Raw genomic sequence first — 18,229 nt, 5'->3', positions numbered from 1 at the left:
AACACATAATGCAAAGCAAGATTAGATTTGAAAAATGATGGAGAAACGGTTTGCCGAACACCTTCAAGGATTCCTGAAGGAAGTCATCGAGAAATAACATTAATTAGGAATCCTTCTGTATAACATAGAAATCTCTTGCTTTGTTATAAATCACTTTAGCTAGGTTACATACGCTAATACTGTCTGTTCAGAATCAGAATATATCACATGGGCTTAGAAATTATGTCCTTTGTATTTTCCATGCTAGTTAATAATGTACATATTAACCTAGTTAATACTTCAACTTAGTTGACATTTTATGATTAACTGCTCAGCCTGAATCTTCTTAACTGCTCAGCCTGAATCTTGTTTCTCTTATGTTCACTGCAGTCTAAGATAACAGTGTAGTTAATGTCAGTTATTAAAAATGCCAAGTATAAGAACTCAGTATTTTATCTACAATCTCATACAATCTTAAAATATCCTGTGAGCAAGCCCTATTATGATTTCCAAAGTTCTGTTATTTCCATTTGATGAACAAAGAAACTAAAATATGGAGTGGTGTGTAACTAACCTAAATTTATAAAGATGGCTAAGATTTCAATCTGTGCGTCTTTTTTCATTAAAATTTAGTTGATGTACAATATTATTTTAATTTCAGGTATACTATGGGATGATTTGACATACATGGTGAAATGATCACCACAATAAATTTAGTAACAGTCTGTCCCCATACAAAGTTATTTCAATACCATGGGCCATATACCTTGTATTATATATTCTCACTTACATGTGGAACCTAAAAAACAAAACAAAGTGAAACAGACTCACAGTTACAGAGAACAAACAAGTGGTTGCCAGAGGAGAGAAGGGTGTTGGAGGATGAATAAGTGAGGAGGGGGAAATGAAGAGGTACAAACCTCCAGTTTTAAAATAAATATGCCATGGGGATATAATATATACAACTGACCCTTGAACAACATGGAAGTTCAGAGCACTGACCCTCTGCATAGTCAAAACTCTTAACTTTATAGTGGGCCGTTTGTATTTGGGGTTCCACATCTACAGATTGAACCAACTATGGATTGTGTAGTACTGTAGTGCATATTTATTGGGAAAAAAATTCATGTCTGTGTGTGCTTCTACAGTTCAAACTCATGTTGTTTAAGGGTCAAGTGTATAGGCAAGTCTTTCTTTTTAGTACCCTAGAACAACTAGTGCCTCTCTTCCCTACTCGGTTCTAAACAAAGAATAAATATGAGAATTAAATATTACCTTTTTTTTATAAGCCCATAATCCCTCCTCAAATGTTTTTTTCAGAATTCAAAGTTGTTTTGAAAGAGCTAATATTAAGGAGATGTTTATTGTGCAACATCTCTGCTGCTGCTGCTGCTGCTAAGTTGCTTCAGTCGTGTCCAACATCTCTAGCAGATCCGAAAAAGCACCCTATAATCAAATATATTGGTACTTCTGCAAGACCGTAAACAGATTGATGTCGGTTTAGGTCACATTTTGCTAATCAGATATGATTGTGGTCATGGTGGAGGTAGTTTGTTGCCTTTCCTCACCTTTATAAAAATAGTTGCTGGTTGGAGGATTTGCCTTCAGATCTCTTAGGCGCTCCAACTAAGACAACATAAGCCTTCAGTCTCAGACAGCTCGGGATCAAGGCAGGTCTGTTCACACAACACTGATTTGTCTGGGTAAGAGTTGAGGTGGTAATGAGCAGAGAATTAATAACTCTAGAAGTAGGCCCACTTCCGAAGAGGAAGTACAGAGCCTAACCAGATAAGCTTAGTCATCCTTCCCATTTCACCAGTCATTCTACCTCTGAAGGAGCAGGGTAAATAAAAGGATTGGGGTGAAACCAGTAGTGTGTCTGTGGAAAAACCACCACCACTACCACCCAATATCAGTACTCTTTTTTATTTATTATATACTGTGTTTATAAATTTATTTATTCTACACTTCTTACTATAAAATAATTTAGTTGTTTTTACCTCTTGTACAGGTTTTAAGCAGAAATGTATATGACTATTTACCTTTATTTTGGTTATAGATGACCAACATGTTTTGGGGTCAAGGACTGATTAAGACTCTCAATAATGGTATTACTGTTTCTATAGGGGAATCTTAGTGGATGAGTACTGAAATATTTAGGAGTGAAATGCCATAATTTTACAGTTACTTTTCAGTAGTTCTACAAACCAGAAGGTAAAAAGAAAGTGAATATGGCAGCATACTAACAATTCTTGAATCTTGGTTGAGGCTGTCTGTGTCATTGTAGGGTTAATTTTTTCTTTATGACTGAAATTTCTTGATATGAAAAGTTGAGAAAGAAAAAATCCTTGACGACATTCAGGCCCTATACGAAGTCCGTATTTGACAGGATTAATGGTAATAAACAACAGAGTTTAGACGTTTTCTTTAATAGTTAATTTGTGTACCTACTCTACTATATTAAAAATTGCTTGATTACTTATATATACAATTTATGTTCACAAACTAAGTTTTAATATCTTTTGCAGTTCATTTGAATTAAAACTCTGAAAATAAACTGTCTCCTTTTATGTCTAGTTCTTTATATTTTAATTTGGGACCAAAAATGTTTATTTTCAAGAAATAAATAGCCAAGTTAAGGGTTAATATATTCTCGTAATACTAATTAAATGTACAAGGTTTTTGTTGCTAAGTTCCAGAAACCATTCACAATTATGGACTTCCTCTGAGACTTCTGAAATCATTAATTTGTAGTTAAGATAAATTTAAACATTGGTATTTTGTATTCTCTTTTTAATTCTTACTGTATTTATTTCTTCCCTAGATCTTCCTCAGAACTGTGATCCTAACATTCCCCTAGTTGCTCAGGAATTAATGAAAAAGATGATACGTCAGTTTGCAATTGAGTATATTTCAAAAAGTGGTAAAATTCAAGAGAATAGAAATGGTTCAATTGGACCAAGTCTGATATGTAAAAGTATCCAAATGAATCAAGCAGAAAACTCCCTTCAGGAAGAGCAGGAAGGCCCCTTAGACCTCACTGTGAATCGAATGCAAGAACAAAATACTCAGCAAGGTAAGATTTATGTGTGTGTGTATGTGATGTTTGATTTTATGTTTTAATATTCTTTAGTATATATATAACCATATATTCACAGAGAAGTTTAAAAGTAATACTACTTGAAATTAGTCTGTAACATGGACTAGAGAGAAGTGCTAAATTAAAACTTTTGTATTACATTTGTCTTTGTTTATAAATGGAGAAGTGAAAGTTTCTCTACCCCTCTTTTCACAATAAAGTGTATGGTGAGAGAATCCTAAAAGCAACCTAGAAGGAAAGTATACAAATAAAAAGACGTATATGATAAAAATGAATTTTTATAATGTACAGCTGAGAACATTCATTAAGCACTTTTGTTCAGTTTTTCACACTTAGGTCAAAAATAAAAAATTGATGGATAATAGTCAATTGTTTATGATGTCACTAGGGAAAGAAAAAAGTTAATACCTTGATAAACATAATGTAAATAATTATATAGAGAGACACATTTTTCAAAAGCATGAATGATGAAGCTGTGCTGATCTTATCTGATCATTATTTAAAGGAAGAATTGTGATTCTCAGAGGAAAAGAAGGAAGAGCCTTAAAGTGCTTGTTCAGTTCAGTTCAATCGCTCAGTGGAGGATGCCAAATGAATGTTTGCCTAGAGAAGAGAGAACAAATAGCTTTTGTTAATACAAATTAGGTATAGTGTTGTCAGGCCTCGAAACCAGAAAAATGTTAGCATTAAGTTTGATTGCAGAAGGCAATGTGGTGTTTGAGGCTCTAGAGAAGAGTACATTGTACATTACTCAGTATTTAAAGAAGATCATCTATTCAATGTGTAAAACAGATTAAAATTGAGAGAGGCTGAAATATGGAAATACTTTTTTTCTCTTTGCTTCCTTAATTTTAGGTTGTATGAGTTTATTTATGTAGAAAGATATGAGAATTTTGAGATATTAAGACAGGTTGGTTATAAGACAGAAAGGAATGCTGAAGATGATTTGAATAGAAGGCTTAAGGGCAAAATATATCAATACATTGAATTTTGAAAGTTAGAAAGTATGGAAATTTTAGTATTGATGCCTATTTGTGTTACATTTCCATATTTCACCTTCTCTTAAATCTTTCTCCTTTGTGGGAAGCAGTTCAGTGTTCTAAACAGACTTAAACATAGGCTTTGGTGTCTGTGACAGACTTGTGGTTGAAATCCCTGCTCTGCTACTTAAATTACATGAAGTGTTAACTTTCTGTTGGTTTTAATTTCCTCACTTGTTACTTGGCGATAATATAACAAACTCATTGGGGCAATATGAAAGTTAAATATAAAATAACCGCCTCATAAAAGGTATTCAAACATTAGTCCCTCCATACTCTATTTCTTGTTCCATACTACCACAGAAGAGAAGCCTTGGAAGTCTCTAAAATGTATATTGTTATTCACTAAAGTAGGACTGAACTTTCTCTGAATGGCCCAATGAGTAGAATTAGGATCACTACCTAGGGATTAGGTGGAAATAGATTTTAGATCCATATAAGAAAGAATATTTCTAAGGATCAGACTTTTTTTTTAAAGGGGAATGAGAAAAATGATTCCCTGCTTGCCTTATCATTAGAGGCATTCAGAAGCATCAGCTGATTGGTTGGAATAGATGACATTTTAAAAGTAAATTTCTAGTTCTTATATTCTGTGATTCAGTGAATTCAAGTGATAAGGCATGTCCAAGTGTATGTAGGAAATAATTAATGTAGTTACTACAGGTGAGACTAAAAAAATATAAGATTATGAGAAAAACATAGGAAATATTAAGGACTTTTTCTTTTCTTACAACCATGGAAAGCTGCTATATTTCTTTAAGCAGAGAGTAAGAAAATTAGATCCTTTTTTATAAAACTATTCTGCTGTGGTAGAAATTGGTAAGCTCTAACTTTGCCTACTTGCATACCAATTTTTTTTAATAGAGCACATAACCTCTGATGCATTTGTGTGTGCATGCCCATCAGTGTGTTTATGTATACACATCAGTACTTTATATGTACTAATATTTTCACAAATTAATATTTTTTTAAGGTTGAAATAAAGATATTATAACCATTTTCACATGTCTTGCTAATCATGGCAACTTCACCCTCAGTGTCACACAGTATAGGCTTTGGAGTGTTTCATTAGTAATAATACAAGGTATAAATCCTTACTTCATATGGTTTCTTAAGACCTAAAAAAATGTTTGGACTGACTTCACTGTCCATACCTTATGATATAATTAATAAAATGGTCATATTAATAGTAGCAGGATTAGTTCTGCCTTTGTCTATTTTTTGCTAGTACTTACTTTTTTTACATTATTCTTACTCTGTAATTTTGCAACAATACACATTTAAGTCATCTGTTCATTTTGTCAGTTATTTTATTCAAATTAGATGCTATAATCTGTAAATCCAATATAATGTAGCCATAACTAATGTGGATAATTTGTGGATTGTCTGACCTATACATCTGTAAAATTACTATCTCAAATGGTGTTGCAGGTAACTTAAAGCAATAGATTAATTCTTATCTTTTAAAGACTATTTAAAAAAAAAAAGAAAAGAAATATTACTACCATCTTGATATCAAAATGAGGCACAGATAACAAAAGAAAGAAAAATGGCCAACTAGTCTTATTTACAAATGTAGGTGCAAAAAATCTAAACATTAGCAAATTGAATATAGTAAAGTATAAAAACATTATAAATAATGACTAGGGAAGCACAAATAATTCTGCTCTTGAAACACTTTTTTGTTTTCCACATTACAAAAAAATAAAGAGAAAACTATCATCCTAATAAATACAGAAAATATTTACAAAGTCTGACATTTATTATAAAAATTGCTTATAACACCAAGAATAGATGAGCACATCTCCTGCCAGGGACATCATAATGAAATGATTTAAAGTAATAGATATGACAAAAATACATACTGTCACCAATTTTCAACATTTTATGAGCGGTCTTGACTCATGTAATGTGAAGAGAAAGAAATATGAAAGTAAACAATAATAAATAGTAGGTTATAAGGAAAGAATGAGCAGAATTGTGGTTGCTTACAAACAGTATAATTGTGTATATAGAAAATATGAAGGAATGTCTATGTAAAGTTTTCAAACTGGTGAAAAAGTTTGGCAAGATTAGTATGTATTATAATATCATCCAGCTTTTAAAAAATCTCTTCTACAGTGGCAACAAAAGCAGGAAAAACATTAAAACACCTAAGAATGAAACTAATAAACTATGAACTTATGGAGAACATTATAAAATTTTATTGAAGGATATAAAAGAAGACTCCCAAAATAAGTAATTATATTTTAAGTGAATGGGAAGACTCTAAGATAGCGGTTCATCTTTAATATACTTAAAAATTGAGCTTCAAAAAAAAAAAAAATTGAGCTTCAGGTCTTCCCTGGTGGCTCAGTTGTAAAGAATCCAGCTGCCAGTGCTAGAGATGCAGGTTCAATCCCTGGTCTGGGAAGATCCCACATGCTGAGGAGCAACTAAGCCCACGTGCTACAACTATTGAGTCTGTGGTCTAGAGCCTGGGACCACAACTATTGAGCCCATGAGCCACAACTACCGAAGCCCATGTGCTCTAGAGCTGTGCTCTACAACAAGAGAAGCCACCACAATGAGAAGCCTGCTCACCGCAGTGAAGATAGCTCCCACTTGCTGCAACTAGAGAAAAGCCAACATGAAGCAACAAAGACCCAGCACAGCCAAAAATAAATAAAATTTTTTTTAAATTCAGCATCAGTCCATTTAAAATTCTGATAGGGTTTATTGTGAAAAATGACTTTCCAATCATAAGATTTATGTGTAAAACTTAAAAGAGCCAAGAATTACCAAGACAATGTGGTGAGGGACTTCTCTAAAACATATCAAGACTTAGTAAAATAATTCGAACAGGGTCCTGTAGCCCTTATACAAATCACTGGGACCGATTAGCAATCCCAGAAATTCTCCAAACATTAGTGGAATCTTGGTACAAGAGTGAGAGATATCATTAAACAGTTCCAAGGCAATTGGTTATGTGTATGGAGTGGGTGGGGATATGGATCCCTACCTTATATCACTCACAAAAGTGATTTCATTTGGGTTTAAAGGCTAAATGTTAAAAGCAAAACTAAAAGAAAAGATAAAAGATTGTATCTTAATGAACTTAAAATAAGGAAGAAATTCATAAGATGCAGAAATAACAATCCATAAAATAATTGTGTAAATTTGACTGCACTAAAATGTAAAACTTAAGTACTGCAAAAGTCATTATACTGTTGCTACTGCTAAGTCGCTTCAGCCGTGTCTGACTCTGTCTGACCCCATAGACGGCAGCCTACCAGGCTCCCCCGTCCCTGGGATTCTCCAGGCAAGAACACTGGAATGGGTTGCCATTTCCTTCTCCAACGCATGAAAGTGAAAAGTGAAAGTGAAGTTGCTCAGTCTTGTCTGACCCTCAACAACCCCATGGACTGCAGCCCATCTGGCTCCTCCATCTATGGGATTTTCCAGGCTAGAGTACTGGAGTGGGTTGCCATTGCCTTCTCCAGTAAAAGTCATTATGAATAGTGAAAATTCAAATCTCAGATTAGGAGACAGTATTTACAACTGATGTAACTAACAACCATTCAGTTAAACAAACCTATAGCCAATGAGGAAAACATGACACCATAGAAAAATAGACTAGTTATCAGAAGATAACAGAATAGCCAAATAAAGTAAAAGATGCACAAAAGAATATCCTGCTCATCTTTCAATGGTAATTCAACCTCTGATTGACAATTAAGTACTTGCAAAAGATATTTGACAGCTCCGACAGTTAAGCTCATATCTTTGAAATATCTTCCCTTCATTTTGCATTTTTTTCCATCTGCAATAGCATTTTGCTCAATAGTTCTATAAATACTTGTAGAATTCGTTGTATCTCCGAGACTTCTCTTTTCTATGCTAACCTTTAGGTTGTTGGGTTTTCTTTTCCATCTGCAGCAATATGACAAAATTTATTCCTTTTACTTTTTATTAGTGCTGCAAATATTTGTTGAAACTATTTTGTCTGTCTAAACCTCTCAAGAAAATCTTCATAGGTTCTCTAATTGTTCTTGATAAATCAGTTTTCGTACTTTTCATTTTCCTTGTCTTCTCTTTGAAAAACCCTAGACTGACTTAAAATATTGTTACCATGAGAGAAACATTCCTATTTAGCTCCTCCATGTACTTTCTAACCAAGTATTCAGATATTAGAGATATTTTTTTGTGCACTTTCATTTCTACAGATTTGTATTTTTATACTTTGTATATATTTATACTTTGTATATAAATACAAATATATAAATATACTTTGTATACTTTGTATTTATATACTTTGAGCCTCAGAAACTGGGACAAAGTAAGTTATGCATTTTTTTTTTCCTGGAGCAGTAAATTTAAAAATGGATAAGAAATAACATTAGCATAACCAGAAAAAAATTTTTTTTCTATTCTAATCTGGACCCAAAGTAAAAGCTTCTTTGAATTCCAGAGTACAGGAAGAAATTTGAAACTTACGAACCTTTATCATTATTGTGACAACCTTGAAGAATTTACCAGTTCTGTGTATATACAAAACAAGATCAAATGTGGACAGAGATCAACCAGCAGCACGTTGTTGCCCTTGTTGGTGGTGTTTTCTACCTTGAGGCTTGAGTGAATATTCTGGTAGAATTTTCAATATAGTAAATTTCTCACTTCATTGCCATTATTTCTGTGTACATCTCCCCACTTTGGGAGCAGAAACCTGTCTTGTTTGCTTCTGCATCCCCAGTGTGTGTAAATGACGTACTGGATTTACCAGATTAAAAATCTTCACTATTTTTGAATACTATTGACAGCTAAACTAAGTAAGAATTATTCCTTGTTCATTGGATTTATGATTTTAACAGTGAAATTTCTTGCTTTAAACTTATTGGATGGAAATTATCCTGCAGTATCTTTAAATAACATGGAACTAAGTGTCATGATGAACATTAATTATTGCAGTAACCTATAATGACTGGACATTTTTTGAATTATTTTCCCTACAGCTAACTGCCAACAGATTAAGTTAAAAAAAATTTTAAGACGTTATTTCGCATTTCTGTTAGTAGGCTTAATTTTGGAAGTATCTCCTAGTTAAATAATATTTTTTAAATAAATTATAAATGAGAATATTTGCATTGAATGAGATATATAAATTTCAGTGATATGTTTAATTGTCATTAAGTATCCTTTGTTGGTGGTGCTCCCACCTCCTCTAATCTGGTTTCTTGGCTGAGATTAAGGTAGGTGATATTGTCAGCTGAGATGTTAAATTATAATTAAAAGGGCAGTGTATTATTTTATGATACTATGTATTTTAAATTACTCTGTTTATAAATGAAGTCTGTTGTTACTCTGTTAGGAAAATACTGAATAGTTTTTAAGTTCAGTTCAGAAGATATTTCTGTATGTACTAATGAATGCAATAAAATATACATCTTGTTTTTCTGTAATAAACTTTTGTTTTCCAAGGTTAAAGACATGGAAGAAAATGTTATGTTCCATGCTTGAGAAGATACCATATTTTAGTAAACCTGAAGAATAAAACCTATCTAGATGATCCATGTCCCTTCTGATCTCACCTTCTCTGACTCTAGGGATATAGGAAACAGGTGATATTTAAAAATTCTGAGTCAAGTCATACCACTCATTTGTTTAAAACTCTTTAATGGCTGTGAATTGTTCTTAGGTCTAAAATCCTAAACTCACCAAGATCCAGACCCTGCCTACCTATTCACTCTCACCTTGTACCTTTCTTTAGTCTTCATATTGAAATTCTGTGTTTTCTTGAATGTCACATACTCTAGCCTCAAAACATCTGTACATGCTCTTGCCTCTCAGTAGAAGCCACTCCCTACTTCCACCAATTTTTTCTAAATAAATCTTACTTTTCTTCAGGTCTCCTTTTAAACATCACTTCTCTAAGAAAAACTTCCTCTATACCTCCTAAATTGGATGCACACAGACATACACATGCAATCTTATTAATTATCACCAAAATTGAGGTTGGGTAATTTATGCTTTTGAACTGTGGTGTTGGAGAAGACTCTTGAGAGTCCCTTGGACTGCAAAGAGATCCAACCAGGCCATTCTAAAGGAGATCAGTCCTGGGTGTTCATTGGAAGGACTGATGCTGAAGCTGAAACTCCAATACTTTGGCCACCTCATGCGAAGAGTTGACTCATTGGAAAAGACTCTGATGCTGGGAGGGATTGAGGGCAGGAGGAGAAGGAGATGACAGAGGATGAGATGGCTGGATGGCCTCACCACCTCGATGGACATGAGTCTGAGTGAACTCTGGGAGTTGGTGGTGGACAGGGAGGCCTGGCGTGCTGCGATTCATGGGGTCGCAAAGAGTCAGACACGACTGAGCAAGTGAACTGAAATGAACTGATCTTATTATATTTTCCCATAGCATCCTGTATTCTATAGTCTCATCAACCAAATTAACTTGTCTAACACAAAATAGCACCATCTTATTTTGTACTTTCTGTTTGTCCCATTTAGGTTTTTTCGTTCCTTTGTTATTTTCTTTTAGGTTGTATTTTTTTCTCTTGCTTGACTCTTCTCCGTTTGCTGATTTTGAAGTAATATACTCTACGGCTGTTCTGTTAGTGGTTGCCCTTGTTGTTGCGTTAGTTGCTCAGTCGTGTCCGACTCCTTCCAGTCCCATGGACTGTAGCCTGCCAGCGGGCTCCTCTATGCATGGAATTCTCCAGGCAAGAATATTGGAGTGGGTAGCCATTTCCTTCTCCAACAGATCTTCCTAGAAATTTTTTAATGCTTAGTTAACTCAACAGTTTATTTAAGGAATATTTTAACTTGTTACCTGTCCTGACACAATAGCCATTTCATCAGTTCTTTAGTTCTCTTTTAAAGACATCCCAATGAAAACATTGTAACTATTTGTTTTTATATAATTTTTGTTTAGATTTACAAACATGATTATCTTTTTCCTTTGCTCATTATTCATTCTTGTAGCTTGAATTTTCTTCTGGAATCAGAGAGTCTTTTAATAAAGGTCTACTGGTAGTAAACTCTTAGATTTTTCTCTGTTTTTAGTGTCTTGCTCTTTTTTTAAAAAAATAACCTTGTTCTTAAAAGAGATTTTCTTCTTCTGGGTACACAAGTCTAGGCTGACAATTACTATTTTCTTAGCACAGCTACTACATCTGTATCTTGGCTTCTATTTCTGTATAATTTCACAACAAATAGTCTTTTCATTGTAGGTAATCTTCATACACTGTATCTACTTTTAGCACCTATCTCTCAATTTCTGTTTTGTTTATGCTGTTTTGCAGGTTGTCCTGGATATGTTTGGGTATAGATTTCTTTTATTCATTCTGCTTGGAAGTCATCATTTCTAAAACTAAGGACAAATTTCTTTCATCTATTATGGTTTTCCAGCCATTATCTTTTTCAGTATATTGCATTTCCCACTTTATCTCTTGTCAAAAATTTTTGAGGCATATTTTGGATATCCTCTCATTCTGTCCTTCTTATCTTTTTTCTTTCGTATCTTCCACCTCTTTGTCTCTTTGTGTTAATTTAGATTAGTTAATTTAGAACTGTCTCTAGATTCACTGATTCTCTCTTGAGCTGTTCTAATCACTGTTTAAACCTTTGTCTTGAGTTTCTAATTTGTTTTTATTTTTTCATTTCCAGAAGTTATTTGTTACTTTTTGGAAATATGCCTGTCAGCATGCCCCTAATCTTACAAAAAGAATCAATAAGCAAGATACCAAGAGTGACTTGAGAGGATTATCTTAGGTAAGGTGGTCAGGAAAGCCTCCCTGAAGAAGTGAGTTTGAACAGAGAATTGAATAATTAGAAGTTGTTCTCCACAGGAAGATCTGAGGGCAGGTCATTCCAGACAGAAGTATCAAAAACAGAGACAAAAATATCAGAAATCAAAGAAGGCAGGAACAAATCAGGTATGTTTGAGGAATTGTATGAAGATTATCTCAGTCACTTAAAAATCAGGAGACTAGTCAAGGCTTTTTCTGTAAAGTCAGATTATAGTGTCAAGAAATATAATTGTTACCTTTATTTAACTTGGGCAAACTTCGAGAGATGGTGAGGACAGGGAGGCCTGCCGTGCTGCAGTCCATGGGGTCGCAGAGTCAGAGATGACTGGGTGACTGAAAAACAACAACTATATTTAAACTGGATTTTTCTTTTTTTCTGTTTTGTAAAGAATATCGCATAAAACCATGCACTTTAAATTTAGAACTTCCATAAACAAATATAAGTATAAAAAGAAAGAAAAAGAAGTCAGTTTTTCAATAGCTGTTAAATTTTTCCTGAATATTTTTTAAGTTTGGTATAAAGTTGGTCACTCTTTTACCATGTGGTTTCCAAGTGACAGTTCGTTGAGTTATTTCCTTTATAATTTTTTCATGTATTTTCCCTCCAAATACAGCTTTCATAAGATGTACCTTAACATAATTCTTAAGTTATCAGTATGCCAAAATGGGGTTCAAAATATCTGCTTGAATAAAGTAAAGCTGGTATTACTTCTATATTAAATCTTTCTGTTATTACCAGAGCTAAATCTTCCTTTCTATTACTGGAAGAATAAAATCTATTTTCTTCTCATGGTTTACATGGTTTTGATAAGATCTTGTCCCTGTGTACCCCTCTGATTCCTTTTCCTCTCGTCCTGGCTTAGTATGTGCAGTTCACACTATCTGTGTATTTCTGCTAAGCGCATTTCACTTCTGAACCTTCACTTTTGCCAGTTGCTTTTCCTGGACTATTCTGCCTTTAAATCTTCTTGTTTCTCTGGCTTGTCCCCTTCATCGTTTATATCTCAACTAGAACATCACCTTAACAATAAGAGAGTGATAAATTACAGTGTGTAAAAATAACTTTGGGTGATAAAGAAGAAAGCACTATTAGAAAAATCCAAAGAGAAATAGTAGTCTGTGAAAAATATTTATAATCTATATTATAAAATAAAGGGCTACTAATTAATGCATTAACAGTTTCAAAAAATTGAGTACTGAAAGAAAAACCACCTGATAGGTAAATGAGCGTTGTTTTACTGTCAGTTCATATAAGAAGCTTTAAAAGTTTTTAAACATAGGAAAACACACTTATAAACTCATAGGAAATACAGTCATTATATGGTTCACACCTATCGGACTAATAAGAATTCAAGTTGAACAACATAATCTTTCTCATGAGGCTGTAAGAAACAGGCACTCTCATGCATTCCTAAGGGAATACAAACTAGTAGAATCTTTATGGAGGGGAATTAGCAATGCATTTAACTTTTTGACTCACCAATCTCATTTCAAAGAATTGAGCTTATAATTATGCAAATATCAATGATACATATTCAAAGTTAATTCATCAGGGGTATATTATTTATAATAGCAAGGAATTAGAAGTAACCCAAATGGATAACCAAATTATTGTATATCCATACGGTAGAAAACTTGAGTATTTGGAAAAGAGTGTGAGAAAGATCCCTTTATAGTGACATTTTCAGGTTTTATTGTTAGGAAGTAAGAGAAAGATACAGAATTGTGTGTGTATATATATATATTTTATATACACACACACATATATATATACATATATATATGTATTGTTTTGTATAAACAAAGCAGGAAAGATAAAACCTATAAGGGAATGAAGTAAATGAGATGGAGAGGGCTGAATAGAAGTGTTGTGGATGGACCTTTATATAGCTTTATATAAATGCTCAACAAACCCCAAAGGTTTTTAATTTTAAAAAATTAAAGCAGTCCCTAAAATATGGAAAAGAAAGTAACAAATGAGCATAGTTGCATCATGTTTTTAACAGTAATGTATTAACACTGAGAAAAGGATTCTGTCAGGTGACTTTACCCAATATTTTGACTGTACATTTTTGGTGGAATATATTTTAAACATAAATGAGTACTTCAAAGAAATCCTAAACTTCTTTTAGTAATATTAGTAATGATATTGCCATTGTGTGTTATTTTGGATCTATAGGATAAATCAAATATATAATTATGTTATTATTTTAGGAAGCCAAGATTTTCAGGGTAAGAGTAGAAACAAACAAATTTAAAAATCAAAGAGTTAAAAACCCTGTAAATTGCATACATGTATACTGAAAAGGGCTTCCCTGGTGGTTCAGACAGTAAAGAGTCCACCTGCGATGCAGGAGACCCAGGTTCAATCCTTGGGTCGGGAAGATCACCTGGAGAAGGACATGGCAACCCACTCCAATATTCTTGCCTGCAGAATTCCATGGACAGAGCAGCCTGGTGGGCTGCAGGTCCTGGGGTCACACAGAATGAGACACGACTGAGTGACTAATACACACAGATTGGAAATGTCATTGCAAACTCTTTTTTTTTTTTTTTTCATTTCAAAAATCTGTACTCTTTTATGTCTATGAATATTTCAGTACTGAAATAATTGCATGACAGTTCAGTGACACTGAACTTGGGCCTAGATTGTGGTCTCTAAACATTATTTTCCTTTAAAGGAAAGTAGACCTCCTTGGGGAGAAGGCAATGGCACCCCACTCCAGTACTCTTGCCTGGAAAATCCCATGGATGGAGGAGCCTGGTGGGCTGCCGTCTGTGGGGTCACACAGAGTCAGACACGACTGAAGTGACTTAGCAGTAGCAGTAGCAGACCTCCTTGGAATCCAGATCTGGATCAGAAAATGTGTAAGATGATGCTGGAACATCTTGTGCCAACAAGCAAGAATATACCAAAGACCAATTTGTTAACCAAATACAGGAGGCAATGTTAAAGGTTCCCCATTGGCCAAATATGAGAACATTTAAGCCTCAAGAGGGAAAAACATTTTCAGCTGAAACATGTTGAATGTTTTAAAATCCACTAGATCTTGATAATGATTCCTCAAAGTCATTAGTCTACACAGAGGAACATAGCATACCAGCTTACTACTTTGAAAATGAGCAGTTGCAGGAAAGAGTTTAGCATTTATTTTGCTTGTCTTTTACAAATTGTATTTCAGGATAACCAAATTGCCTTCTTTTGAGAAGGATTCTTAAGAATTTCAGTTAATAAATATGAAGACATGATAGACTTAAAATATTATTATTTTACAACTTCTAATAAGAAAACTGAATCAAAAGTATCACCAGAAGATAAAACTATTAGAGGAAAGATTCCTTGGGTAACTTTACAGTGGAGGGGTCAAGCTATTGTCATCAGAATACAGTGATCACTTAAGCATCATTGGAAATACACTTAATATATCACTTGTGAAGTATTCTTGACAGAAGCGTCGAACATGACTCTAAGCAATTTTTTAGGTCAGTGGTTCTCAATGAAACTCTTTCTAGAGTACAGCAAGTCAGAATTAATAATAATATATTATTATTTGCCCTTTTCACTCTCATTTTCTCCCAGTATATAGTAGAGTAGGTAATAGAGTCAATCAGAGGCTGATTGATGTATGATTTCTGAACACAGTTTATACAGAAACATATATGAGAATCCAACTGTATTCTATGAAGCTAGACATTTAAAAGATTTTCAAAATTATTTTTTAAACTTCTCACTTTATATCTAAAAATGTTTTTTCATTAAAATGTTATAATAATATTAGCATTTATGGTTATCAATTACAAATATTTTAAAACATCTCAGTTTAACTTATAAATGTTAAGAAATAAAGTTTCTTAACCGAAACAGAGGTTCTTTGAGATCCACAGAGATTTTTAATGCTAAAGAGATTGTGAGATCCAAAAGTTTGAGAACCATTTGCTTTAAAACTTCAGGTTTGTCAGAATTATTAGGAAATAAAGTGAAAACAAATGACAATATAGAAAAGGAGAAAGAACAAACCATATTGTAAGATATTCTCTAGTAGAACTGATAACCTGGCTTCTAAAAGTCAGTATCATTGTGTTTAAAAATGAGGCAAAGGGCTGCTATAAATTTTAAGAGACATAGCGTCAAGCATAACATAGCTCCTACTTTGAACATAGTGATTGTAAAAAGACACTTTGGCTTGCCTCGAGAATATTCAATACAAACTAAGTATAAGGTGATATCAAGGAATTGTTATGTAAGAAAATGTTCATATGTTTAAAGATGCTTCAGTTCAGTTCAGTCGCTCAGTCGTGTCCAACTCTTTGCCTCCCCATGAATCAAAGATGCTTAAGAATATAGAAACGATGTGACAACTGGAATTAACTCTAAAATACTTAAGTAGATAGTATAAATAGAGCAAGCATAGCAAAAATCTAGGTAATTGTATAAAGAGTGGATAGAAGGAATCGTTCTATATTTTGCATGGTTGATGTGTATCAGGGAAATTTCTTTTTTGAAAAAGAACAAATCTGCTCTAGACTTTTCCTAATCATTTATTCCAACATGATAGCCTCTTCCCACCTGCCGTTGTTGTTGTTCTTTCCTATTACTGTCTTTTATTTTTGTTAAAGGCCTTATCATCTTGTGAAATTATTTTTTAATTAATTGGAGGGTAATTGCAATATTACTTTATTGATTTATCTTTTCTTTGTCTGCTCTACTAGAATGTAAATTCTGTGAGAGCAGAAACATTTTCTGTTGTACTCCCTACTGTTTCCTTTGTGCCATTTAGAAAACTGACTGGCATATTATAACCGTTCAATAAATATTAATAAAATGAATGAATTGTAAAGCTATGCATTGATCTTTTATTCATCCACCCAGAGTTAACTGCTGTGATTTTCAATCCTTCCAAATCATTTTCTGGAAAAAAACACTCATATTTACACACTCTTACTCTCACTCTCTCCTCTCAGAGCTTATTCCCACAAATCATTCATTATATAATCCTCTGTAACTTGTATTTTTAAAATATTTTAAAACATCAATATATTTTAGCTGAATAGTATTCTGTTTCATGGAAGGATTACATTATACTTATCTTCAGATATACATGCTCAAGCTGAAATTGTGCACTGAATCTTAATTTTTACTTAGGACATACTCCTAGAAGTGAAATTGCTACTTAAAAGAGCATGCATAAAGCTGTTAGAAGTCAAGATAGTGGAGGTAGGTGTAAGTTAGTGACCTGAGAAGATACGATGGGGAGGGCTTCAGGTTGACTGTGGTGATCTAGTTGCTATTTACAGTGAAATGTTCAAAATTCATTGGACTGTGTACTTAGGTTCATTCTTGTTGTGAATGTAATATTTCAGTAAAAATGTTTTTAAAACTCCTAGATCACCTTTGGATGAGCATGATAAGGACTAGCAAATCTAAAGTTTTCCAGTATAATATTATTGTAATAAGTATACATGCCACATCTTTAAAGTTTGGTTGAAGGTTAAACTTAGAGAGTACACACTGTAACCCTTGGTATAAACAAAGAATGTGTTTTACAAAATATTTTTCAAGGTGTTGACTTTGAAGCCTTTTGACTTTGGTTTGATACTTAAAGGAATAAGTGAAGAAAGGAAAAAGAACTGCAATGAAATTCTAAAATGGCTTAGGGTGGAAGTGCTGAAACCTTGTTTAATTTTACCAGTAATATATCCTAATTAAGGTTAGTAGTAGTATTTTTTACATTCTAAATTTATTACAGGAACTTTTTCCTGATTTATTTTGTCCCTTGTCATATTAGTAAATAGTAGGTGAAAGAATTCTATGAGATTTCAGCTGTGTAGGCACTAAATAAAACACATTGAAAAAGCAGTAACTCTTCCCTTTTAAAAAGTGTGTTTGATGTGCAGAAGAAGGCAAATGAAGGATGGAAAAACCAATATTAAAGTTTAATTGATATCCTGCCCTAATGCTATCTTGATTATTTCCTCTGTGACTCTGAAACTTTAACTCAATGGTTAAACAAGTAACAAAAACAATTTAAAAATAAAATTTGGATAAACTCAACTGATTGCTTTTATAGTTTGGTATTTTATTGATAAGTTTGTGGAGTTTCTTCATTAATATATATGCTCATTATGGTAAACTTGGGGAAAAGAGAAAATTAGCAAAATTATATTGTGTGAATATTTATATATATATAGTGCAAATATTTTGGGATTCCCTGGTGGCTCAGACAGTAAAGTGTCTGCCTGCAGTGCGGGAGACCCAGGTTCAATCCCTGGGTCGGGAAGATCCCCTGGAGAAGGAAATGGCAACCCACTCCAGTACT

General features: G+C 33.4%; 1 protein-coding gene across 1 annotated transcript in view; it reads left to right on the top strand.

Annotated features, from left to right (window-relative positions):
* Positions 1-18,229, top strand: part of LCORL (ligand dependent nuclear receptor corepressor like) — a 165,081-nt gene that overhangs the window by 109,062 nt on the left and 37,790 nt on the right. The window contains exon 5 of the mRNA XM_068975558.1: positions 2,804-3,055. Within this exon, the coding sequence (XP_068831659.1) occupies positions 2,804-3,055 (252 nt within the window). The remainder of the gene's footprint in view (positions 1-2,803; positions 3,056-18,229) is intronic.

This window comes from Capricornis sumatraensis, chromosome 7 (genome assembly GCF_032405125.1).
Source record: "Capricornis sumatraensis isolate serow.1 chromosome 7, serow.2, whole genome shotgun sequence".
Lineage (NCBI taxonomy): Eukaryota > Metazoa > Chordata > Mammalia > Artiodactyla > Bovidae > Capricornis > Capricornis sumatraensis.
This window is presented reverse-complemented; position numbering and strand designations above follow the sequence as displayed.